The 27,976-nt window shown below is 41.2% G+C and overlaps 1 protein-coding gene across 2 annotated transcripts; it reads left to right on the forward strand.

Moving 5' to 3' along the window:
* Nucleotides 1–23,640: 23,640 nt before the first annotated feature.
* LOC131221858 (uncharacterized) lies at nucleotides 23,641–26,047 on the forward strand. Of its 2 annotated transcripts, XM_058217155.1 has the most exons (2): nucleotides 23,641–23,930; nucleotides 24,140–26,047. In XM_058217155.1, the coding sequence occupies exon 2, from the start codon at nucleotides 24,168–24,170 to the stop codon at nucleotides 25,773–25,775; it is 1,608 nt and encodes a 535-aa protein (XP_058073138.1). In that variant the 5' UTR covers nucleotides 23,641–23,930; nucleotides 24,140–24,167; the 3' UTR covers nucleotides 25,776–26,047. The 2 variants fall into 2 exon arrangements, with proteins under 2 accessions (XP_058073138.1, XP_058073137.1); XM_058217154.1 differs by having other exon boundaries at nucleotides 23,643–26,047.
* The last annotated feature ends 1,929 nt before the right edge of the window (nucleotides 26,048–27,976 follow it).

Genomic DNA, 27,976 nt, shown 5'->3' on the forward strand with positions numbered 1-27,976 from the left:
TTCTCATGCCATAAACCATCTCTACAAATAGTTGGACGGTATGGATACAACACATGCATCATAGTGGGGTCCACAGAGCTTGGTGACATCACTTGTAGGGATTTGGCTACTTACCTTGTCAGTATCTAATCGGCACCCATGTACACCCATATACGCATGTACACGTGGGAAAGCCTTTCGCAGGAAGTTCCTGCGCTGGAAACCTATATGAGGCCCACCCCGACTTCCGTGAGAAATCTACACCGTCCACCCGTTTTGTGAACTCGTTTTAGAATATTAGGCCAAAAAATGAAGACATTGCCGCTACACTTATACGTGCAAATCATTAATTTTTTATCTGTTTTTATGAATAATGATATTGAAATTTTCTATTACGTACTTTATAGTTTATTTAAATTAAATAAAATAATTTTATTTTCATTTAATAAAAAATTGTTTCTTTATAATGTAAAACATTTCCAAATAGAAGATAAGGGCAAATGTTTTATATTAACATTTTTCAGACATTTCAGATGTTTGTTAACAAACATATTGTTTCAAATCTAGTACTTAATTTTCAAACTTCAGCCATAATTACTAAACAAGTTTTTTGACTTCATATTTCAGATTTAGGCTTCAGATTTCAGATTCAGGCTTTAGACTTCAGATTTAACAAATGGGTCCTTAGTCAGTTGAGCTATGGAGCTGGGTGTAGATATGCGTAGATAATAATATCTAAGAAAAATTAAAAGGAAAGGGAGAGAAAAAAGAAATACACAAAGTAAATACAACACAACAAATGAAGTTTTGACGTGTAGAACTTCTCTGGCCTTATAATGATCTATGAATTAGATCCACACCGTCCGTTCATCTTGTGGCAAATTAAAGGCTCAAATAGACCAAACAATAGGAAACAGTGGAAATTGGACTCCTACCGTTGAAAATTTCTTACGGCCCACCATAGACATGGGTGGAGAGAAAACAAAAATATCAACTTGATCCAAGCCTTCCATGGCCCAAAGCATTTTTCAATGGTGAACGTCGAATTTCCACTTTTTCCTGTGGTGTGATCCACTTCAGATGTTGATCTGCCTAATTTTTGGGTTACTTCCCTATAATGATATGGAAAATATTTTGGACGGTGTGGATCTAACACATACATCATGGTGGGGCCAATAAAGTTCCACTCGTGCAAACAGTCCGGTTTTCTTCTTTCTTTGTGGGTTTGTCCGGAGTCGAATTGCGTACCGCACAACACGCCAAACAAAGGACAGACCTTAAGGAAGGGAAAATACAAATATCAGGCTGATCACTGCCTTCTATGGCTCCAAGAAAATTTTGACGGTAGGCATTCAATCATTGCTATTTTCCAGGGTTTGGTGAACTTGAGCTCTAGATCTACTTCATTTTTGGAATATTCATGACTTCAAATGATCTAGAAAAATGGATCTAACACATATACATCATTTTGGGGCAACTGTAGTTCTACACGTCACAATCTTTGTTGCTTGTGGGAGAGGAAAAGGTACTACTCCCACGCCACCCATGATGCCTCTCTTATCGTAGGCCCACCTTGATTTGTTTATTCAATGTCGTGGACATCCATCCATTCTCTCAGATCACTCATGGCATGAGCCAAGAAATGAATAATATCAAAATCTCAAGTGGACCATATTTTAGGAAACAGTAGTGATTTTTTTATTTTTTTTTATTTTTTTTATAACACACGCACACACACCCCCACACACTCACGCAAGTGGAATTTCACCACCTATGGGTACTCGAACCCTTGACCGGGAGTTGAAACTCCTGGGAGTCTACCACCCGAGCAAGAGTAAGGACCCAAAGGAAACAGTAGTGATTGACCGCACTACCGTTAAAACTTTCCTAGGGCTAACCTAAATATTTCTCGAAAGTTTATTCGTCATCCAACAGGTTAAACAGACCTGGATTAAAGGAAAAACAAATATTAGCTTGATCCAAAACTTTTGTAGACCACATTTTTATTGTTCAATCACCACTCCTTCCCATGGCATGGTCCACGTGAGATTCGAATCTACTTAATTTTAGGCATGCCCTGAAATGAACTGAAAAGATGAATGGACGGTGTGGATATAGAATAAATCCATCAAGGCGGGCCCCATCGTAAGGGCTGCACCATCTTTTGTGAAGTCAGGGTGCACGTAATCTGCTCCCGTTGCTTGCAGTGTTATGCAATTGTTTGGGTGTCAACCAATTTCTTTGGGCTGGGCTAAATTCTATTTAAGCCCGGCCTGCGTTGATTAGCCTGAGCTCAAATATTCCAGCTTAGGCCTGTGACGGGGCAAAATAATCCAGCCTGACCATGGCCCGGATTGCTCATAAAGGGCTTGGGCTGAGCTAGAGGAATGATAAAAAAGTGGCTACATGCACATGCACAAACACACTATTGTGGTAGACTCACAAGTAGAGCTGGGCATCAAGTCGAGTTGGACCGAGTTAGGGCTGACTCAACTTGATCCGGTTTTGAAATAGGCCTGACCCGAACTCGATCCTACTCGATACTGAGTCCAACATGCCTAACTCAGTCCGAGTTCGATCTGGCCTGGTCTGATCCGAACTGAGTCCCATCTTGTTAGAAGTACCGAGTCGGGTCGAGTTGGCACTGAGTCAAATTGAGAGATGAGGGAGGGAGGGAGTGGAGAGGAGAGAGAGGAGGAGGAGGAGGATGGTGGTAGGTGGTTGCCGGGTTTGGAAGAGGATGAGGATGAGGATGAGGGAGGGAGAGAGAGAGAGAGAGGAGGGTTTGGAAGAGGAGAAGGAGGGTGATGGTGGTGGATGGTTGCCGGGCTTGGAAGAGGGAGCGGATGAGGGAGGGAGGGAGAGAGTTTGGAATTGGGTCGGGGTAAGGTGCGGCCGGTAGGGTTAGAGAGTTGGGTCGAGTCAAGTTTTGGATCGAGTTGAGTCTAACCGGATCGAGTTTTGAGTCAAGTTACTAGGTAACTCGAACTCAACTTGGTTTGAGTTCGGATTGGGCAAAGCCTACTCGGTTTGGGTCGAGTCGGATCGAAACAAGTCGAGTTAGCCGGATAGAGTCATTCGGTGCCTACCTCTACTCACAAAAGTTTGAACATGAGGTCATGAGTTTACCCATTGTAGTGAAATTCTATAGTGGTATGAGTGGGTGAGCAAGTAAAAAAAGAACATAATGGTTGATTTTTTTTTAGGCCCACCATAATGTCTATGTGAGATCAACTTCAATCATTTTGTTTGCAATCCCAATTTATGCTCATGGTGGAAGAATTAGATTGCTTTTCGCTTCCAGTGGACCACACGAAAGGAAATAACGAAAGAGATGTCCACCCTTGATCTTACAAAGGCCACCATGGTGATAATATAAAATCCACTCTATCCATTAAATGCCACACCAATATTTAGAAATAGAGCCCAAAAATTAGGCCCATCCATTATTCAGACGGGTCACACTAAGGAAAACGGTGTGGAGGGTAAGCGTTGTTTGTATATTGTTTTCAATTGTGTGGCCCACTTGAATTATAAATGGGATGATTTTTTAGCCCAATGCCTAACACAGTGTGACACACCTTATGGCTAGAGTGGATTTCATGTCAATACCCTTGGAGCCTAACCAAGTTGTGACCCATTTTTTGAGGAAAGATACCAAAATCTCTCCTCGAGATGCCCACTGCGATGTACATGTGAGATCCACTCCATCTATTAAATGTGTAATCTCACGTTGTGTCAATTGACAGAAAATAAAGATGACTTATGAATTAGGTAGGCCACGTCAACCAAATAGTTGGGATCGTGACGTTCACCCTTATATTTATACGGCTCTCATGATGCTTATATAAAATACACTACAACCAATAGATATCACACCAAAGCATAAGTTTGGGGCCGAAATATCAGGTTCATCCATGATTCATGTGAACCAAATGAGTAGAAATAGTTTGGAGGGTGAGAATCGTTGCACGCTGTTTCCAATTTGGTCAGGATGGATTTCACATAAACACTTTGATATGGTCCAACTGAGCCGGCCACCGGTTTTTGCGTTAGTGAAATATTATTTTCCTACGGCAGACAAGCGATTGAAATTTGAGAAATCGGTTGCGTACTGAGTTACTCAGTTGGCTCTCATCGCACTGAGTAAACTCAGTTGGACCCACCTTGAATATACGTGGTCTATCTACTCCGTCTATCCTGTTTTCCATCTAATTTAAGGGGTTGAGCCTAAAATTGAAGAAAATCCAAAGATCAAGTGGATCACACTGACAGGAAACAGTGGGGATAATGAATCCCTGTTAAAACCATGCTAGGCCCAACAGTGATGTTTTATTAGTAGTGTTTCCTGTAGTGTGTTCTATTATTCTAGTTATATACCCTGTGCTTTTGGTCTCATATACTAAAATGATCCGTAAAAATGGATGGATGGTGTGGATCTAACACATATTGGTGGCGAAGCACACATAAGCTCAAAATGTCGAAATGATGTAGACCGGGTTGTCACGGACACTTTCATGACCAAAATGCACCAAAAAAGGCTTAGTAGAAAGCAGTAGTTATGAAAACCGTAGTGACTTTAAAATGGACATCTCATAAGCCGAAATTAGTTACTCGATGTACAATATACGATTTTGAGTATAAGAAGCCTACTTAATTAGCCAACTAACATACGAATTTGTGAAATTCCATCGTATGGGTACATATTTATTTTCGTTTTTATTATTTTGTTATTTTTTTATTATTATTTCATCCCCATGGATCTGAAAAGTCTTAGTGAAAAGTCCAAAGCAGCTATGCAGAGTAGTTATCCTCTAGGAAGACAGTGGTCGACCTCATCACGTTCGTCCCTACCTCACGAAACTTCCCCGCCTGTGGTCTCCCACAAAAAACAACTTATTAGAAACACCTGCTTTCTTTTTTTAATTAATCTTTCTCTACTGTCATCATCTAACGTTTACCAATGTGAAGCGAGCTCATAGGAATTTCCTAATGCGAAATAGAGAACGATGAACCAAAATTAAGCCTAGTTCATCATCTCAATATCGAATGGTGGGCATTTCTTGGACTGTAAAAATGGAAAATATCCAATGGTCCTATTTGAACAAACAAGTTTCCATAGACCAGAGGTTACGACCGACAAGCAATTTGATTTTAGGATTGTTGCTTACGGAAAGTACGTGAAACTTGAGTTAGACCATGCCACTTGGACAATGTTTTAATGCCTGAGTATGAAGCATAATTCTTTGCCGGAGTATCAAATAATTCTTTGCTTGGCAATTTCTTGAAGTGATTCTTTGCGTTGATACGAAAAGAAAGGGAAAGCAAATTTTTCTTCTTGCAACCCACGTAATAAAGACCAAAAATTCCATATGTGCAAGTGCAGTAAGCATTTTGAATTGCTCTTCATACATGTACTAAGATTTTTCATGGGCCTCTCTTCTTGACTTGCATGGTGTAACACCAATACGTGCATTATCTTCGGACCCTCACAACCGACGATCATGGCGGCCACGGAGAATAGGACGAAAATGGCCGACATGATGATGACCGCAGAACAACGGAAAATGGCGAATGTTCGTCAAGAAATAGCAAAGCTCTTCACAACGTACGAAGGATTTGTGAAGGAAGAGCTCGGAGAAACAACCCAAGGTGCTCAGGTTATCGTCGAAGAAGTTCGGGAAGCCATTAAAAGCAGTGACAGCAATGCCGTAGCAATCAAATTAGATAAGTTGGTGAAGAAGATCGAGGAAATGGAAACTATAAAGATGAATGTGGAGGCTTGTCTGAAGAATCTGAAACTCAAGAATCCGCCCTCCGATCTCAAATCTCGGGAAGCAGCTTCAAAGGGAAAGGTAAAGGTTGTTGTTGAGTACCAATTAAAGAATAAAAGTCCAGATATGGACACGAAGCTGGAGAATATTCTGGAAGACGCGTCCATCAAGAGTAAGGAGGAGGAATTCAAAGGCCTAACCAAGCAACTGAAAATGTGCTTGCTATGCTTCTCCATCTTCCCAATGAATGCCGAGATCGTGAAGAGGGTCTTGATCTATTGGTGGATTGGAGAGGGGTTCGTGACAGCGAAAGGGGAGGATACCGCCGAGAAGATCGGGGAAGAATGCTTCGAAAAGCTAGTGGACCTCAACTTCATCCAGCCCGTCTACAACAGGCGCCGGGGGAAAATCCTGCGGTGCAGGATGCACCCTTGGATCCGTTGGATGATCATCAATCTGGCCAGGAACGAACAGTTCTTCAACTTGGATGAATCAGGTATGCCTTCTTCATCTCCCTCCAAATCTCGCCATGCATGCATAATGACCAAAAACGAAGATGGGCAGCTCGATGAAGATTACTGGCCTCAATCAAACAAACCCAACGAATCCAAAGAAACCAAACAACCACTCAAAGAAACTCCCAAAGAATCCAAAGAAAAAGAACCCCAAGGAAAAGATTCCACCTTGCTAACGCTGTTCAACGTGAACGTAAGGTATCTTAAATTTAAATACGGCGTCGAATTCTTGCCGAAGTTGAAAACCCTAGTTGTTTTGCAACTGGGGAGTTGGCGGGGCTCCTCCCACGATCACATGAACGTGGAAGATCCAAAAAACCAAGACGATCCCAGCGTGAAAGATCCAAAAAACCAAGAGGATCCCGGCCATCACATTGAGATTGAAGAGCCTGAAATGTTAAATAGGCTCAGCGTTTTAGTGCACTTACGATATCTGAGCCTGCGAGGCATCTCTAGGATCACGGAGCTGCCGAGTTCGATTAAGGCACTCCAGAATCTGGAGATCTTGGATCTCAGAGGGTGCCAGAACCTCGAGAAATTGACGGAGGAGATAAAGTGGCTACATAGGCTTACTCACTTAGATGTATCTGATTGTTACATGCTCGAATGGATGCCAAAGGGGCTCAGATCCCTATCAGAGCTCCAGGTGCTGAAGGGGTTCGTGTTCGGGGGCCATAGGAGCCGTGATCCGTGTAAGCTTGCCGATTTACAGATATTGAAGAAGTTGAGGAAGTTGAGCATCAGCATCGGGAAACAGGTGAACGCAGACAACGTAGATTTGAAAGAATTGTACAAAATAGATGGTCTAAGATCCATTGCGATAACATGGAGCTCGGGTGCGTTCACGGGTCTTAGTTTTCCTAAAAGCATCGTCAAGCTGGACCTCCGATGCTTCCCTGAATCCGATCCGTCGCCCTCGTTCAACTCCATGCATTTAGAAAATTTGGAGAAGCTCTACATCCGAGGAGGAAAGATGGCGAAGCTCCATTTTGGAGAAACCAGCTGGAAGATAAAAATGCTACGCTTGAAGTTTCTAAAAGAGATGAAGCTAGAAAACGTCGATATTCAGGCATTGTTCCCGCAGCTCGAATATTTAGAGGTGTACAAATGCGGCAACATTAAGTTGACTGATGAGAGTTACCAGCTCGACAGCGATGGGGTGTGGGTAAAAGAGGCGCTGGACGGGTCTACTACGGTTACGCCAGCATCCGCCGCTGCTGCTACCACTCCAGAAGCTTCTCCTGCATCCACCGCTCCTACTGCCACCTCAGAAGCTCCTCCTACACCCGCTGCTTCTCCTATCACCCCAGAAGCTCCTCCTGCATCCGCTGCTCCTACTACCACCGTCCAAGAAGCTCCTCTTGCATCTGCCGCTCCTACTACCAACCCAGAAGCTCCTCCGGCATCCATCACCCCTTCTACCACCCCAGAAGCTTCATCTGCATCCGCTGCTCCTACAACCACTCCAGAAGCTGCTCCTGCAACGACCGCTCCTACTACCACCCCGGAAGCTGCTCCTTCATCTGCAACTCCTACTACCACCTCAGAAGCTCCTCCAGCATCCGCCGTTCCTACTCCCATCCCAGAAGCTTCTCCTACATCTACCGCTCCTACTACCATCACAAAAGATCCTCCCGCATCCCCCACTCCTACTACCACCCAAGAAGCTTCTCCTGCATCCACCACTCCTACTAGAACTGCAGAAGCTTCTTCCACATCAACCTCTCCTACTGCCACCCCAGACGCTCCTACCGCATCCCCCGCTCCTACTACCACCGCATCCGCCGCTCCTGCTACCACCCCAGAAGCTTCTGCCGCATCCGCCACTCTTGCTACCACTCCAGAAGCTTCTCCTGCATCCGCCGCTCCTGCTACCACCCCATAAGCTACTCCTGCATCTGCCGCTCCTATTACTACCCAAGCTTCTCCTGCATCCGCCGCTCCTACTACCACATAAAAAGATTTCCATCTGCATCCACAACCGCTCTTACTTCCACGCCAAACTTCTGATTCTGGCCCGCTACTTGGTTTACACCATGAACGACTCCTGGTGTAGACCAACGTTCAACTTCATCTACTACTATTGCTGTTCCATCTCCGCAGACTTCTTCTTCTTCTGTCCATCTCAATATATGGTGCTTCACCTACCACTTCCAGCCTTGTTTCTCCGCTTTCCTCCTCGCTTTTCCACACCTCATCTCCGATTGTTACTTCATTCATCCATTCTAACCGCACTTTCGCACATATGCATACTCTCTCTACGATCTGGACGACCTTCAGCTAGCAATTTCTCTGGCTTCCGCGCCGCCTGGGCTCGATCCTACTACCTTAATAAATAAAATAAAATAAAATAAAAATCCCCTTCAATGGCCTCTTCTCTTTCTCTTAGTCCTGCTTGGTTTCCCGAGGAACTTATGCATGGCTTCGACTAATTTCCACACCTCATGAGGACGTCAGCAACATCCCTAGTCCTTTGAAGTGCCTCGCAAGGTGAAATGTTGACGGTCTTAGCCATTCATTCATTCATACAGCTAGAGCAAGTGATGTGTTTTATAGCTCGTACGCAATGGATGAGATTAGGATACTTGATGGTAATAATAACAAAAATAAGTATGACTGGGTGCACATCTCAAAAAGTGGTCGTGTAGTTGCCATTTCTTTAATTTTTGTCTGTTATTCTTGAATAAGTCAGGAATTTGCGGGTTTTATCTCTTTTCTTTATGTAGTATTTCAATAATGATACTTTTGTGTAATAAGTCGAATGAATGCATTTATACGGTGTTCTTCTAACCTTTACATCTCATTTACATAAATAAATATTATTTATTTATTATTTTTTGTTCCGAAAAGAGCATAATTTTCTAACACCGCAAGTGTGTCACTTGCCAATATATGGCATGGCATGAGATCCAAGCCTTCCATCATTTCGCGGGCAGCCATACTTTGGCTTTTTTTTTAAAAAAAAATGTTTTAGCCTCATTTTCTTCATATGGTACGATCCACCTAAAGAAGAATAATGGCATGATTTATGGGCCATCTGACCAAAACTGTGCGGCCGACCTGATGAAGAACTCATGAATATTTGCATGTGGTGTCTTGAAAGGCTTTTTCCTCGGATTAGGAGCAGCAGGTGCCAGGATTTTGAGGTCTTGACTATTCGTTTTGAAGATGTTGAGGCCTAGTTTTGTTTATTTTGTAATTTCTTTTGGTGATGGTGGTTGGGGAGTTCAAATGATAGGTAGGGCTGCCTCAATGACTGCTAATCTCTTTTACGTTTATTCATAAAGATATTGGAGGTGAGTTCTCCCTTGTTTAAAAAAAAAAAAAAAAAAAACAAACAAACAAATAAACAAACGTTCACAATATTTGCATGTGTGGTTGCTTGTGGATGAGGTAGGATTGGCTAGTGTGTGCACTTAGCTTACCTTTTTATATGTCACTAGAGTTGTGGCAAGTGTAACAAAGAGGAGAGGGATGAGAGAAGTAGGAGTGAAGATTTTAAAAAATGGCTTGGTATTTATAACTCGATCCAAAGCTTAAGTGGTACATTGAGTGAAGATAACCTCATTTCAACACTGAGGTCTTAGTGTGGATTCCCTCGTGGGGATGGCTAACGGTGTGGTGTGCATTAACAATGGGGTGTGAACTAACAACCTGACCAAAAAAACAAAAACTGAGAGAGGAGGTAAGAGAGAGTAGTGCTGGAGTATCATTGAGAGGAATAGTAAGTGCTGGGGGACTTTTGAAATGATAAAATAAAAATGTCTTCAGTTGATGACTTGCATTTTTAATACCCCAAATACTTGCTTATATTAGAAATCTCTACTATGTCCTTTCAAATAGTAAGGTTTAGAGCTCTCCTAAAAACTAATTTGGATGGCAACATTGTCTAAAATTACTAGTATTATATATAAAGATGTTATTTTGTTTTAAGATGTTTATGCTCAAATTAAATATCCCAAACTTCAGAACTCTCACCATTAGATTTGGGTGACCCAAACAGTTTAATGGGGATGTCTTAAAAAAACTATTAGATTGAATATTTCAGCCTCAGAGTATATGCTTGGAGACATGCATTTTTCAATGGAAGGAAAAGGATACACCAATTACCTGTTGATTATAGAGGAAGTTTGAATTAGAATAACCTTGGATCTTGGTCCACTTGAATTTATGCTTTAGTTACAATTAGATTGATTTATTGGTTGCGGTGATAATATCTTAGATATTGAATTAGTTATGTCACTCTATGTTAACACGGTCAAGCTAGCATGTAATATGCTAATGAGTTCTAAAATTATCCAAGTGTAAAAGATTGATCAAGGGATGCTTTTAATGGATCATGAGGTTCTTAATTAAACCAAAACTGTAAGGTGATAGATTTTTTATTTTTATTTTAATCACAAGGGTTAAAAAGGCAAAGAGGGTATATAACAACTAGGGAACTAATATGACATTTAGCCATGTGGGTTAAATAGTGGGAGTTATTGTTAAAGAGATAGTTTGAACTATGAGATGGCTAGTATAACTTTATAATCCTCTTAAGAAGTCATATTGTATATGTGTGTTCAATGGATTTGAGTACAAATTGATTTTGAGGGTTAGTGATAGATATACTAGTGCCCTGGAAAATTAATATGAGCTTTATATACACTGGCCATATGGATATCAGAGGGATAATCTATGTTGCAAATTTTGATGACCAAATGTCATTGATGGATACGTTTTGGTGCATTAGTTAATTAATGATGTCACTTGAATCACATATGAGTATGCATTGAGTAGATGTGTGGATGTTAGATCTTGGGTGGGGGGAATGACTCGCTTTTCCATGGGTTACGTTGCTCTAGGGATTCTTTTTTGGTTAGGGATTAAGAGGGTAATATATTTCACTAGAGTCACTACTAACCAATTATTTTGATCGTGTAGTCGGTTAGACCCTCTAGAAACACTTACGATTTAGAATTTGAAGATCCTTAACTCTAAGATAACTCTTAAATTTACATTCTATAGATTCTAAGTAAGGGACCACGGTTACAGAGATGGGCGGTTTTAGGTACCCACTCTACCTGTACAGATGTATGGTCTCTACTTCACTGACTAACTTCTGAAGAATATAGTTAATTCTCACACACAAAAGATTGAAATATAATGCAATGTTAATGATAGCTAATCAATCTGAATTTCTAATGGACAAGATCCAATTATATCGGCAAGCCGCATAGCATACATTTAAAGAGATCAAGTATAGAGTGCAAAGAATGTAAAAAATGTGATGTTAAGATATTCTATGCTATGTTATTACTTATGCCAAAATGACGGCTAAATGGCTAGGTTTTTGGTGGGCAAATTCTAAAGCTATAGAGCATATGCTCGCTAATTAGATATGAGAAAACGATGAAATGTAATGCAGTAACGATAAGTATGGCACAATGCTAATTTTCAGACTTAAATGCAGCTAATTGAAACTTAAATGGTTGGATGGATGGTAGTATCACAAAGGTTATATCGATTAGCTTGGATTAGGACTTGGGTGACTCAGGAGACTTACTCTCTAGTTAGGCTAGGCTAGGCTAGGCTAGACTAAGGCTGGATGTTAAGGGTCAAATATTGCATATTAAACCTCAGTTATTACTTGGTTTTATATACATGATAATGCTTAATATTCTATTTTAATCATGTTTGTGTTGTAAGGTGAATTTAGGAACTTGGATTGAAAAGAATACTAAAGCATAGATTTAATGCTCAAGAATCACCAAGGCAAAGGATGTATCTTAGGAAACCAAGATTGAAGAATTCGCATGCCAAAGATTCATGGAAACTAAGTGATGAAGGAAGAGAATCGAAGAATTGAAGATAAGGAAGCCTGAAAATCATCCTGAATTCAAGATCACAGGATTCCCACCATCTGTTTGGCACAAAACCTTATATCCGACTTGAGTATCATAAAGTAACTGTACACGTAAAATTTCAGCCCTTAGATATTTTTGAAAGTGGTCCAACAGAAAAATCAACCATAAATCCTTGATCTTGGGGCCTATCGGATCCTCGAATATGCCTCAACTTTAGGGGTGACCCTTTACATTAGATGGGAAAGCGGATGGATGGAATAGATTTTCCCATAGACATCTCGTGGGCCCCACCTGGGAAGCACGTGCACATCCTGCACGTGCTCCCACTTCGCACCAAAATAAGAAAGTCGGTCAGCGCATGCTGAGCCGACTTCTCCTTGTAAACGGAATCCACCCGTTCTCCTGCTGTGTAACGGACGAACCGCATTCTCTTGAGAGATGTTGTGGGCCACCATCATGGCCCATGTGGACAATCCAAGCCGTCTATCTTATAGAGGAACTCGAAATGGTCAAACCAATGTTAACCCTGTGCACCCATACATGCGCACGTGCCTGCTACAGCAGTCACAAGAAGACCATTCTACAACGTTCAAAGCAGTTGCAGCGGGTTTAATTCCTTGGGCCGCACCAAACTCGGATAAAAAACATGGTTTCCTGGGCCAAGATTCCAAGGGGAATCCAATGGATGGAGTGGATTTCTTCTTTGACACTGATCATGGGCCCACCAAACATCACAGGGCAAGATCGTGCGCAAGTGGGTGCGAACGGCAAGAGCAGACGCCACCCGACCTGCTGCGAACCGTTAAATGATCATGGCCAGGATCGGACCGATGATCCAGACCGTTCAAAAGCCGGAGAAGAGGATTTCAACCCTTCTTATGCAGTCAGATTGAGCGGACTGGATGACTTTTCTTCCCAAAATCGGATCAAATGCAACATGTTTTTGTGTTTTCACTACGAAGGAGCAGAGGTGCAGAAACAGGGTTGGTTCTCCGACTCCAGCCGACTACAGACATCACTCCTATAAAGGGAGAGAGAGAGAGAGAGAGAGAGAGAGAGAGAGAGAGAGGGCTGGTCGATTATTCTTCTAGCTGAGAATGGACGTGAGCAAGTGGAGAGGAGAGCAACACGCCTGGGAGGCCATCACATAGAGCTTTTTTTCTCCCTTTTCCTTACATTGTTCTTATGTTCTTCTTAAGAGGTTTTAGTTCAGTCACATCAATGTTTGGCTAAACCTCTTAGATAGGGCTAAGAGGTGAAGCTTGTAGCGTGATGGAATGTTTTCTATGGCCTTGATTTATGCTTATATTGAACTCTCTTTGATTTTAGTTTGATTATAAGAAATACTTTTAGTTTTTAATGATTTATTGTGACTTAAATTACAATGGATCTATGATAGCGCTGAGTATGTTCTTTTCGTTATTGAGAGTGTGAAATTAAGAAATCCTGTTGTTCACCATCGTCCCCTGGGCATGGTTAGATGATAGAATCCTCCCTAACTTTTACAATTCTCTCAGATGGTTGTGGATTGGTAAACTCTGTTGTTTGCTTTGTCTCATGGGCATGGTTTTGTGATGGAATCACTTCTAGTTCTAATACCTTTCATCCATTGAGAACTAGATCAAAGAAAGTTTAAACTTGATTTTTATTGAGATCTCTTCCAATAGGATGAAGATGGGACTCTGATCATTACAATTGTGTTCGTGAATTAAGCATAGATCTCCCTGACCTCTACAAGTGGATCCTTGGAAACCCTAGTTTCCCACCTTTGAATTTATAAGTTTTAGTTAAATAATTCATAATTACTCTCTCAAATATTCTAGATTTAGTTTTTCATCTTCTTCTAGTTCTAGTTCTAGTTGCTTTCAGAAGACATATAAGTTCAATCCCTGTGGATTCGACCTCGGTCTTACCTTGATTATTACTACATCGCGACCTTACACTTGGGGTTGTGAACACTGGACTCTCTTTCTCTCACTGTCACTTTCCTCGATAGAGGGATGGGATGACTAGATGGCTAAATCCCTAAGGGATGAGGCTTCTAGATGCCCTTTGAATCTACTGGATGTTTCTAGGATGGGAGTGGATACTTAAAATGAGAAGTGGAGGGGGCTATTTATAGCCTCCAAACTCAGTTTTCTTATAATTCCTTCAAAGTCCATGCGTAAAAGGCAATTAAAAGATTGTAATTAGAGATTGCTAGATGACATCATCTCATGGGTTGGATGATATGGTAAAAGGATAATTTTAAGCAAGGAGATGGGCATCAGAGTAAACGTACATCACTCACACACTTAAGGTCTGGAAAGGGGTGATCCCACATGCTACAGGGATGCCACTTAAAAGAGGGGGCATGACACATGGTCAGTGGGAAGCTATCTGCCATTGGTACCCATTTGGACTTCCTGCGTTGGCAAGAAGCCTCCCTCACTCATGTGGAAGCTCTGCTGTGAAGGACATTATGTAGAGGTTTTGTATGGTACTCAAATTGGTCGTACTTTTGGGCTTAAGTAGGTGAGTTGATTGGGTTGGCAGACCGGATGAGTGACTCAGCAAGTTGATTAGATGAGTTAACTTGTCAAGTTAAGTCAAGGCTCTAGGGTTCTAGTTCATAGGCTTCAGGATTAAATTGACTACGTTGACTGGGTTGACTAGGTTGACTAGTTTGAATGGGTTGACTGGGTCGAGTTTAGGGTTTAGGATTGAAGTTCCTAGGTTTTAGGCATATAGGATTAGGGTTTAGGATTGGGGTTTGGTTGATCATCCGTTAATGCAAACTCAATAAGCTTCAGGATTAGACCGGATAAGTTAACTCAACGAGTTGATTAGATGAGTTAACTTGTCGAGTTAAGTCAAGGCTTTAGGGTTCTAGGTTCATAGGATTCAAGATTAGATCAACTGGGTTGACTGGGTTGACTAGGTTGACTGGTTTGAATGGGTTAATTGAGTAGAGTTTAGGGTTTATGATTGAGGTTCCTAAGTTTTAGGCATCTAAGATTAGAGTTTAGGATTGGGGTTTGGTTGATCATCTGTCAGTACAAACTTAATAAGCTTATTAGGCTGGGGTGGGGTGTATACAGATGCTCCTCTTTGGCAGAGATTATGTTCAACCGAATGTAAAAGCGAGTGAACCCTCACCTTTGCTGGTCAGTCATGAATTGTGGTTTGGATTCATTGCCTACCTTTGTATCTGTGTCATCTGGTTAATGGAAATAGATAACTCGCATATGTCATGAGGGTTTGAGGAAAACTTTGCAATTGTCCCTACGCAGCCCGCTACTTGCAACCCTTTCTCTCCTTATCAGTATTAACATTGTAAATGTATAGTAGAGTCGTTATGCTTTATATGGCGCCTTACGAGGGTATTGACCCAAACTAAAATGGATGTTGCTTCCTAGATCACCCTAAGAGTAATTGTTTTGCTTGATTGTCAAAATGGTAAGCCGCCCTGCAATCAGCCTTACAAGAAACTCACTACACCGACTTGGACTTAATCAAGTTGCACAGGCATCCACACCTAGATATGTGCAAGTTACCTTTTTTCATGCAATCTTCTGGTTCTCGTGCACACTCCGTCTTCCTTTTCTATAGCTTATTTTTCTCTCATCTCTAATTCCACCTTATATCATAGCTCCATCATTGCTTCTTGTACACACTCTGTCCTCCTTTTATGCCTTCGCCAAGCCCAGAGAAGTTGCACAGAACTTAAACTTTTCTAAGAAAACTACCTTAGTGAGCATGTTCGGTGGTTTTATGCTGGTGTGAATCTTCTCCAGAGTCACACCTCCTTCCTTTAACACCTGTCAGATAAAATGGTGACAAACATCAATGTGTTTGGTAGTAAGTGATAAATAGAACTTTTAGTCAAATCGATAGTACTTCGCCCTCACAATTAACCGACACAGACTCCTATTAAAGTCCCAACTAATTTATCATCCCCCACAACCAAACACCTTCCTTGAATGTCTCCATCACTGCCATCTTTTACTATGTCTACTTCAATTGTGGAAAGATCTACCATAAATTGAAGCTTCAACATCCAATCGATCACTCCACCTGCTAGCACAAACGAGTAACTAGAAGTTGACTTTTTAAAATCCACATTGTATGCGTAATCAAAATCCACATAACCAACTAACTTGGCCCCTGATTTTTAAAAGACAAGACATAGTCTTGTGTACCTCGAATGTATCAACGTAGCCATTTCCTTACTTCCTTGTGTTTCCTTCCAGGGTTGGACATATATTTGTTAACAACACTAGCCACATGTGAAATATCCGGTCTAGTACAAACTATGATGTACATCAAACTGCCCACCATATTCGAATAAGGCACATGAGACATAACCTGCTTTTTTTCATCTATTTTAGATATTGTTCCAAAGAAATCTTAAAGTGAGCCACATGGGGAATGCTAACCGACTTTACCTTATCCATCACATACTTGATCAACACCTTCTCATAGTATTGTCTAAGATAACCAAAGTTTGCTCCTCTTCTCGTCTTTATGGATTTTAATGTCGAGAACCCTCTTTGCAACCCCCAAGTCTTTCATCTCGAATGTCCGTGATAATTGAGTCTTCAGTACATTGATTTTAGACATGCTATAACTAGTGAATTTGTCATCACTTAGTGTCTTATAATAGACATAGTGATCATACTTACTCCTGATAAACTTTTGACTCAACATGAAAAAAATTAAACTTTTTGTACCATGCCTAGGCAACTGTTTCAGGCCATACAACGACCTTTGTAACCTGTAAACCTTGTTCTTTGCCCCTTTCATTTCGAAGCCTTTTGGTTGCTTCATGTAGATCTGCTCTTCCAATTCCCCATGTAGGAATGCAATCTTCATGTCTATTTGTTCCAGTTCGAGATCATATTGGGCAAGCAGTGCCAATACGAATTTGATAAACACTCGCTTTACAACTGGCATGAATATCTCAATGAAGTTGACATCTTCCCTTTGAGCGTATCCCTTTGCTACCAATCTTGCCTTGTATCTATCCCCTTTCTTCTTGAAGATCCACTTGCACCTTATCGCTTTTCAGCCAACTAGAAGCTCCACTAGCTCCCACGTCTCATTCTTGTACAAGGAGTCTATCTCATCATCCATGGTAGCTTTTCACTTTTTTACATCTGACTCGTCAAGAGCCTCCTGAAGAGTAAACGAATCCCCCTCATATATAATGAGGGCATATGCGATATTTGAGTTATCCCTATATCTCATTGGTAACCTGTGATCTCGAGGCAGATTCCTTCGCATAAATGGTTACTCCACCTGCTCTTATACCTCTTTTTGAATTTCTGTCTCAACCTAAATATCATCTTTATCAACCTGAATGTCCGTAATAAACCTTTCCGGTTCCTCTTGCTTATCCTTACGAAATAAGAATCCTTCGTCAAATTTGACATCACGGCTAAAGATGATTTTCTGTGTGACTCAGTCATACAACCTATATCCCTTCACACCACCAGCATAACCAACAAAGATGTAATTTTTGGCTCTTTGGTCTATCTTATCTCTCTCAACTGAGGGTAAATGAGAGTAAGCTTCACAACCAAACACACATAGTCCCGAGTAGTCTACCTACTGACTACTGCATACTACCTCTGTAATTTTACAATCAATGACCGTAGAAGGGGACTGATTCACCAAGTAACAAGCCATGTTAATGACCTTAGCACACATTTTTTTGCCTAACCCAGCATTACTAATCATACATCAGGCCCTCTCCAAGAGAGTCCAATTCATCCGCTCAGCCAAACTATTCTGTTCAAATGTGTAGTGCTCTGTGTTGTACCTTACAATCCCTTCATCCTTATAGTATTGATTAAATTAACCACCGTTATCTGTCCTTAGAACTTTCACCTTTCGCCCTGACTATTTTTCCATCATCACTTTCATTGCTTAAAATTAGTAAAAACATTGGATATACTTTTCATGAAATAAACCCATACATTCCTAGAATAGTCACCAATGAATGTGATAAACTTTGACAATCCTCCAACGGAAACCATAGGCGACGATCCTCATACATCAGAATGCACATAATCAAGAACTCCCTTATATACATGTTTGCTAGATTTAAAAGAAAATATTGAATGTTTACCATATATATGATGCTCGCATATAATTAAAACAAAACTTTTAAAAGATAGAATTAAATAATGATTAGAAAGTACCTTCATATCCCACTCACTCATGTGACCCCGACATGCATGTCATATACGTGTAAATATGGAATCTACTGCAGACACTGTAGTTTTACCCAATGAAGTGCTCCCGATCAACTTATAAAGGTTTCTGCTCCTCTATGCATTCTTAACAATGAGCACCCCCTTTAAAACTTTAAAGACGAGATTAAAACCAGCGAACTTACACCCAAGCGCCTCGAGTGCTCCAAGAGATACCAAGATCATCCTCATCTCAGGAATGTGTCTCACTTTGGTCAAGTTATGCTCCTAGCTATTAAACATCTTGATGTACACTATTTCAACACCCACTACATTATAGGCATTATCATTGCCCATAAATACCTGGTCATCATCGTACTCTCTGTAACTAGTGAACCAACTCTGATGAAGAGTCATGTGATATGAAGACCCAGTGTCCAAAATTCACTCATCCCTATGATCATCGTACAAGTGTCTGATGATAGACACCAGCAACACATCACTATTGCTCATACCTACATTAGACTCGGCAGTGTTGGCTTCCATAGAAGAAGCCTCTTTGTTCTCTTTCCTTGCCCTAGGATTTGTATAATCATTCTTTATGTGCCATGACATCTCACATTTTTTTCACTTCAACTTTTCATTACCCTCGCCCTTGGATTTGGATCTCAATTAAGAAGATCCACTGTCTTGCTAAAAAATTTTCCCCCTCATAAATAATGCATCAGTAAAGGCCCCCGTGTTACCATTTTTCTTTCTCATCACCTTTCCTTGAAAGGTTGAGATAACAGTATCAACATTAAGGGACATTTTACCAATGCACAACGTGTCTTTGAAAGACTCATATGAAGCCGAGAGAAAATTTAACGAGATGCATGCCTGATCTTCATCCTTAACCATTTCCTCCACATCCAACAATTTACAAATCATCTTATTAAAGTTGTTAATGTGGACCTCAACATCATCTCCCTCTGTCATCTTAAGATTGAACAACTGCAACCTCAAATATAGGCGATTTTCAAGAGATTTCTTCGCATAGATGTCCTCTAAATTCATCCATAAACTTGTTGTAGATTTCTCTCTCATGACATTATAGAGGACCTCATCGTTAAACACAATTGGATGGAGGTTCTCACTTTCTTATCCAATTTGTTCCATTCATCATCTTACATAGATTCTGGTTGCTTTTCAAAGACTTCGTTCAATCCTTGCTCAACTAATTATAGGCGAATCATCTTGACCTTTCATAATTCAAAATTGTTTTTCCCAAAGTACTTCTCAACATCGAACTTAATATTAAATGTCATTGATACTCTACTTTCAGATTCAACTTGCGCCCCAACATTAAGATCTGATACCACTCGTTAAGCAACTGCGGAAGCACACAAAGAAGAACCAAGTAGAGAATTTCAATAGCACAATCAAGCACAATCACAAAGACTCTAAATTTAACATGAAAAATTCCTTTCAAAAAAAAACCATGGTACAAAGCGACAAATATCACTATGAAAACAGAAAATATAATAGATCAAAAGAATACCCAATTCGAACAAGCCTCAAATTTTCCCTTACAAACCCTTAAGAACTCTAGGAACAAATTAGGAAGCTCCAATATATATACACCCCAATCCCGATTACCCCTTATTTATAGCTTTAGGTAGAATCACAATCGAAATCAGAAATAAATCCCGCAAAGTTTTGTAATTATTTTTAGTGACGGAAACTATCATCGCTAAAAGCTTAACATTCATTTTTTAGGGACGAAAATATTCGTTGCTAAAAGTTTTTTTAGCGACGAAAATATTCGTCGCTAAAAGTTTTTTCAACGACGAAAATATTCGTCGCTAAAAAGCTTATCTTTGTCGACGATTCAAATTTTTTGTCGATAAAAATCTCGTGTTGGCCTTTTAGCGACGAAGTTAACGACGAAAATTTTCTCCGCTAAAAGTTTTTAGCTACGAAAATTTTGCTTTTGGCGATGAAAATTTTCGTCGCTAAAGGTGGGATTTCTTGTAGTGATTAATAGACCATCAATGACATTAAACCCACTTTGATGATATCAAACTAATACCAAAACACTCCAACAAATAATCATAGATTTCCTGGATGTTTCTGATGGCATTGAGCATGCCCTCGATGTCATTGAAACTAACTTCAAAGGCATCGAACAAGTTACCAAAGTGTTTAGTGATCAACATGAGAAAATTCAAAATTTCTCCATGATATCGAGCTGGATTTCAATGGCTTCCAACTCTCATCCCCAACCATGTTAAATTACATATTTAAGACATCAATCAACTAGGTCATGGTCTCGCTCACATGGTCTCGCCCATGCCGGTTGGGGTCGCAACGAATCGTGCTCTTATTGAATGCTTGACGATCAGTCATACGTCACTGGTGTAAGAATATTACACCTGTGTGGGGCCAACAGTCGAAGTTGATAAATTACTCAATCAGTACGTTGGAGATTTGTCTGATGATTGGACCTGTCCATCTTCTAGGGGCGCGGATTAGATACTGACAAGGTCAGTGACCAAATCGCTACTGAAGTGACGTCACCAAGCTCTGTTGGCCCCACCCTGTTGCATGTGTTATATCCATACCGTCCATCCATTTGGAGAGATCATTTTGTGGCATGATAAAAATAATGAGATAGATCTAAAGTTTAAGTGGACCCACCATAGAAAACAATGGGGATAGTGACATCCACCGTTCAAAACTTCTTAGGGGTTACAGAAGTTTCCGATCAAGCTTATATTTTTGTTTTCACTTCATTTATCTCTATGTTAATTTATGAATAGGTTGGATCTAAAAATACATCATGGTGGGCTCTATAAATGTTTCAACGGTGGGTGTGACTGATCCCATGGTTTTCTGCGGTGGGTCCACTCGAACTTTAGATCTATCTTATTCTTTTTCTAATGCCATAAAATGATCTCTACAAATGGTTAGACGGTATAGATACAACACATACATCATAGTGTGTCCACGGAGCTTAGTGGGGTCCATGGAGCTTGCTGACGGGACTTCTAGCGATTTGGCTACTGACCTTGTCAGTATCTAATACGCCCCCGAGAAACGGAAGGAAAAGGAAAAGCACATGATATATTTTCCTTTTACTAAAGGAAGTCAGCTTTGTCATTATAATCACTCGCATGATGGGACCCACGTAGAGAGATGGTCGGATGAGTAGCAACCATTTCAAACGATCGACGGTTCAACTTGCCCGAACCTCGAGCTCAATGGTAAGCATGAAAGAAATAAAAATAAATAAATAGAAAGGCACTGAATGAGGCATGGTCCAGTAAGCATGGAGAAATCGCAACCTTGACCGTAGATTTGTGCATGTTGAAGCCACTGAAAGCTTTCTAAGGAAGCCAATGGCAAGATGACCATAATGGCCGAATGGCCTTTCTTTATGGGCTATAAGCTAGCAATCCACGTTATTATTGTGGTCCTCATCACCATATAAAATTTCCACGCGAAGGGTGGTCCACCCTTTCAACGGACCAACGCATACTGTTATCTGCATACACGTGCACCTGCATGCCATGCACAGGCATATGTAAATGCTCATGAAAATCTAACTTTTGACTAAAAGACAGATAAATGAACAGCCGTTGGATGAAGGGGATCTTGAAGTTAATTTTTTTAATTATTAATTTTCTCCATTTCCCTTCCATTATCCCCTTGATCCAAGGAGTGGTGGGCCACTCCAATTGCGCTGTCGTGGCTTGGACCATTAGGAGGACAAAGGGTTATAATAGAATGCATGATCGTGCTAAGAAGTTGGAACCCAATCTTCTGTATCTTTGCCCCTCTTTCGATTACAAAGTTGAAATCTCAGCCATCCAAATGATCCTTTCCCTTTTCCTTTCTTTTATTTTCTTTCTTTTTCTTTTTCCTTTTTCTTTTTTAAAATTTATTTACCTATCTTTTTCGTATTGCGAAGATGCCTCCCTTTGCCTCCATCACAAGGCAAGATGTGGGCCCCATTTCAAGGTGGCATTAGACCGGGCCGGACCTGAATTTGAAGTAGGCCGGGCCTTGGTTTTGCTATACTTTCAAGGGCCGACCTAAGACTGAAGGCATAGGGGTGTCAATGAGTCAAATTGGGGTTGGGTCCTATAGCATCCATACCCATGATAACCGGGTTCAGGTATTGATATGTCCGGGTCGTTTCAGGTCCGAGTCTAGTCCTTTAAGACACAGGCTGGATCTGCTCAAATTAATATAATTTACATGGTTGCGCCCACCCGATGAAAGTATTAGATTGCACACACATGTGTCACCTTTACATGTGCATGGTCTCTAAACAGGCTCTCTGACATGCATGTGACTTTTAGGAACCTTATTTGTTTTGCTAGAGGAATTGGAAAATGATACTACTAGGTGAACCTCATTGGAGCTTTGCGGACCCCATCTGTTGGACATTTGAACCATGCATTTGGTGTGTCACACTACAGGAAAATTAGTACTGTGACTCTTCATGGTTGGATTTACCAACCGCATCTCAATGGCTCAACAGATAATCAAGAAGGTTTTAACAGTTGAACGTCCACTCTCAATTATTTCCTTTATTGGCCCCACTTAAGTCATGAATTAGCCTTATTTTTTATCCCATGGCTCACCATATGAAGGACACATCTGATGGATGGAGTGGATACCCCACACACATCATGATGAGGCATGTAGAGCTCAACCCTTAGGAAGTTTCCATGAGGTCGACCTCAAAGAGGACGTGCTTTTGCAGGTGACCCCAACACTAGGCCAGTTAGCTGGTGTCAAAGCTCTATGGGCTCCACCATGCATGTTTTATCCACACGGTCCATCGATTTTTCAAGATGAGGCCGATTAAAATCTCAAGTGGATCACACCACAGGAAACAGTGGGAATTGAATGTTATGGTTGGAAACTTCATGAGGCCGCCGTGAAGTTTATTTGTCATCTAACCTGTTCATGAGGTGACACAAACCTAGATTTAAAGGAAAACACAAATATCAGCTTGATCCAAAACTTATATAGACCTGAAGAAGTTTTCAACTGTAACATCTAATGCCCACTGGTTCCCATGGTGTGGCTTACCTGAGACTTGGAATTGCCTCATTTTTTTTTAGCTCATGCCCCCAAATGATCTGAAAAAATGGATGGACAGCGCCGACAATACACATAAGCTAGCTATTGGGGTTACCAGCCAAACCGCGTCCCCTCAAAGAACTTTTCCTCGAATAATCAATATATGATACTGAGTAAATAATTCTATTATTAAATCAAACTGGGTTGGGTGCATCTGGTCCCCACGGATCTGGTACGATTGACAGCCCTAGCGAGAACATTACATGCCCATTTATGATATTACGTGGAGAGGTTCGATTATAAGGGGCCGGGCCCGGGCTTCACTTTGGGCCCGGTGTGGATTATCTAACCCGGCCCTGGTTCCATTGTCACCTTCTCTTCAAGCTTCTCTTTAAGTAGCATGCACCTCTTGTAGTCGAGACCATGCAAGTTGTTGTTAAAATGTCACAGCTAATCCTCCTTTTTCTGATAAACAAGTTCGTGGATGCTGTTAACGAGGAAACTACATCCAACTTGCCCTACAAAAGCATGTTTTTGAAGATCAAGGATGATCTAAAAAAGGTCAGCAACTGGATCTCTAATGATCCATCGATTCTCTCCGAAGTAAAGACCGAAGGTCCATCCGCTCTCTCCAAAGCAAAGACCGAAGATCCATCTGCTCTCTCCAAAGTAAAGACCGACGATCCATCTGCTCTCTCCGAAGAAAAGACCGATGATGCATCTGCTCACTACAAAGTAAAAGCTGACGATTTACGAGAGTCTATGTACAGCCTAGACGAGATCTTGAGGGAGTGCCTGATGCTGTCCAAGAAGCGCAAGGAGAGGGGGAAAATCTGCATGAATTTGTATTCTCCCCACGAGCTGTGCACTCTAAGCAAGTTCAATGAGAAATTGCAAAAGATCAAGCAGTATCTCCACGGCATCCGGAGTAATATACCGCCTGGGCTGGAGGATTCCATCCGCGGTGGTGCACCAGACACAAAAGAAAAACGTCTTCAATGGACTTCGAGCGCCATCGACGAGACTAAGATATATGGGTGGGACAAGGATGTGGAGGAGATCAACAAGGAACTCATCAAGGAGGGCACCGATCTCAACAAAGTCGGGATCGTCGGCATGTTTGGCAGTGGAAAAAGCACATTGGCCCAGAAGATATTCGTGAGCGAGGACGTGCTCGACACCTTCCCGCTCAGATTATGGGTGTGGGTCTCGCCACAATGCACAAAAGAAGAGCTCGTTCGTAGGATGCTTGATAATCTTGGAGTGGAAGAGGAGGAAATCGAAAAGACTCTCGAGATCGATCCGACCAAGAACAAGATCGGCGTGTTGCTGTTCATCCTCTACCTCCAGCTGCTAGACAAGAGGTATCTCATAGTGTTTGATGACGTTTGGAACCTCGATGGTTGGTACTGCAACTTGCAAGATGAACCACCCGAAGATAAGGAGTGGGACCATTTGGCTCATGGGCTGCCAAAGGGTAACGGGAGCGCGATCATCATCACGAGTAGGAAGGAAGACGATGCGAGGAAGATGGTCGGCAAGGGGAAGATATATACTCCCAAACCTCTTATAGGAGATGATGGGTGGACCTTGTTTAAGAGCGCATTTGAAGAAGAGGTGAATACGTTACCGGCTGAAGATGCGAAGACGTTGACCCTTGAGTCGTTGAAAGACTTGAAACAGGAGATCACTATCAAGTGCGGTGGCCTTCCGTTGGCATTGATCACAGCCGGGAAGGAGATGGTCCATGAGAAATTGAAGACGGAACGGGAGAATGTTGGGATGGAGATGTTGCAATATGTTAAACTGAAAGATAAGAATCCTGTTCAAGATGAAGCGCAAGCTGAGAAACAGAAAGACAAGGCCACTGTTCGTGATGGAGAGCAAGCTGATAAACAGAAAGGGGAGGACACTGTTACTGGGGAAGGCTCCGGCCACTCTGTTCGTGATGGAGCACAAGCTGGGAAACAGAAAGCGGAGGATGATCATATTTCTGAGGAAGGATCTTCTCACGCTGATCGTGATGGAGCAGAAGCTCAGAAACAGAACGTGGAGGAGGGTGTTGCTGAGGAAAGCTCCAGGCAAACTGTTCGTGATAGAGCTCAAGCTGAGAAAAAGAAAGAAAAGGTTGAGAAAAAGAAAGCGAAGGATGCTGTTGCTGAGGAAAGCTCCGGGCAAACTGTTGGTGATAGAGCGCAAGCTGATAAAAAGAAAGAAGAAGCAGAGAAAAAGAAAACAGAGGATACTGTTGCGGAGGAAGGCTCTGGTCACGCTGTTCGTGATGGAGCTCAAGCTGAGAAACAGAAAGCGGAGGAAGGCTCTAGTCATGCCGTTCGTGATGGAGCTCAAGCCGAGAAACAGAAAGTGGATGATGCTGTGGAAGAAGGCTCCGATCACGATGGCTGATTCATTATGCTATTTGCGTTTCGATTAGCTGTTTTCATTTACATTTGCTTTTCGCTTTCATCTGATGGATTGTTTGGCTTGTAATCTTATCAGATCGTCGACAAAACGATCTATGTTAGGGGTTTTTTTTTTTTTTGGTGGGTTGATTGTGTGAGTTTCTTTGTAGGCATTTGCATTACTTTAATGAAAGACGCGTTTGGATGTGCAATTGAATTGAATCTTGCATACTCAAGAGAAGATCAGAAACACAAGCTGCTTCCCGTTTCCTTGAATTTAATTGGCCCACGTCATTTATGCTGACGTCATCATAAAATAAATAACTGTTTACAAAATATTGCCTCATTAATAACAAATGTTACGTTTACTGCACCGGACGCGTAGCTGCGACCCAGGATCCAGTGACGTCAATGTGAGCTGACCGTGGCCCACATCAATGTATGCTTTATATATCTACGCTCTACATCCGTTTTTTCCACATTGGTTGTCCGAAAAATGAACCGGATACAAATCTTAGTCGGACCACACCACAGAAAATAATGTCCAGGCTACCATGGAAAACTTTCTAATGCCCACCACAATGTTTATTTGTCTTCCAACCTGTTGTTTACGAGGTCACAGGGACCAGATGAAGGGAAAATATAAATATCAGCTGGATTCAGAACGTTTGTAGTCCGCATGAAAATTTTAATCGGCACTGACTGTTGTTTCTCGTGGTGTGGTCAGCCTGAGATTTGCATCCATTTCAAATTTTGTCCGTTCCTTAAAATGAGCCTGCAAAACAAAAAGACGGCATAGATATACAATGCATATATAAAGTATGCCTTATGATCACGTACCAGGACACGAGGTTACAATAAAGATGCATTACTTTTTCAAGACTAGATTGAATTGCGTAGCAAGTAGTACCCACGTCGGGTCATGTGCTACTAAACAATCTCCATAAGCCTAAATGTGTCTTATTGACGCTGTACATTCATTTTTCACCTCATATCAGGGCATGAGCCCAAAAATGAAGTGGATCCAAATCTCAAGTATATCACACCCAAAAAATAGTAATTGAAAGCTCCTCGTTAAAAACTTCCTAGGGCCCACTGTAATGTTTATTTGCCATTGAATGAATAGAAAATATAAATATCAACTTGATCCAAAACTTTTGTAACCACCAAAAAGTTTTTTTTAGGGTAGGCATCCAATCACCAATTTCTTGTGGTATAGTCCACCTGAGATATAAATTTACCTTAATTTTGCACTCATGCACTAAAATAATCCATAAAAATGGATGGACGTCTTGAATAATACACATATATCATGGTAGGGCCTACAAAGTCTTTCCCGTAGCACACAACCGTCCATGTTACATGTTATCCTAGGCAATTTGAGTACCGTCCATCACAGCTACATACAAGGACAAATTGTTAATTGGTGACTCAGGGTGGGCTCTACTGTGATATTTATGTAAAATAAACCACAGCCACTAGGTATTTCAATGCATGTTAGGCCATGGGCCCAAAAATCAATTCCATTTATGATTCACGCTTGACTTGTACATAATATATAGGGCCTGCCAAACTATTTCCATTAGTGTATCCCAAGTGATTCATGTCCAGTTACAAGTGCAATCTAATGGTTAAAGTGGATTTCATACAAGGATCATGGTGCACCCTTTAAAAATCAAGGGTATACATATCTCTCCCAATCATTTCCTTTAGTGCGGCTCAAGAGAATCATGGGTTAATATGATTTTTTGTCTTTATGCTCAATATGAGACTTAATAATAAATGGCCATGATGGATCTTACAAAAACATCACGATAGGCCCTGTTTAAGTCAATAGTTGTGTCCCATACAATTTTTTTTTCCTAAGCAAACTCCATATACAATTAAAGAGATTCTACCAGTCAAAGTGATGAGTTCCACTAGACAAAGTGACCGGATTGCCGAATAAAGTGATGGAGTTCCGCTAGACAAAGTGATAGGGTTCCACTAGACAAAGTGATGGGATTCTACAAGATAAATTGATGAGATTGCTCAACAAAGTGATGGTGTTTCACTAAACAACATGACAAGGTTCCACGAGACAAAGTGACGGGATTACGGGATAAAGTGATGGAATTTTACTAAATAAAGTGATGGGTTTTATTAGAGAAAGTGACCGCGTTACCCAACAAAGTGGCGAGGTTCTACCAAGTAAAGTGACGGGGT

This window comes from Magnolia sinica, chromosome 12 (genome assembly GCF_029962835.1).
Source record: "Magnolia sinica isolate HGM2019 chromosome 12, MsV1, whole genome shotgun sequence".
Classification (NCBI taxonomy): Eukaryota; Viridiplantae; Streptophyta; class Magnoliopsida; order Magnoliales; family Magnoliaceae; genus Magnolia; species Magnolia sinica.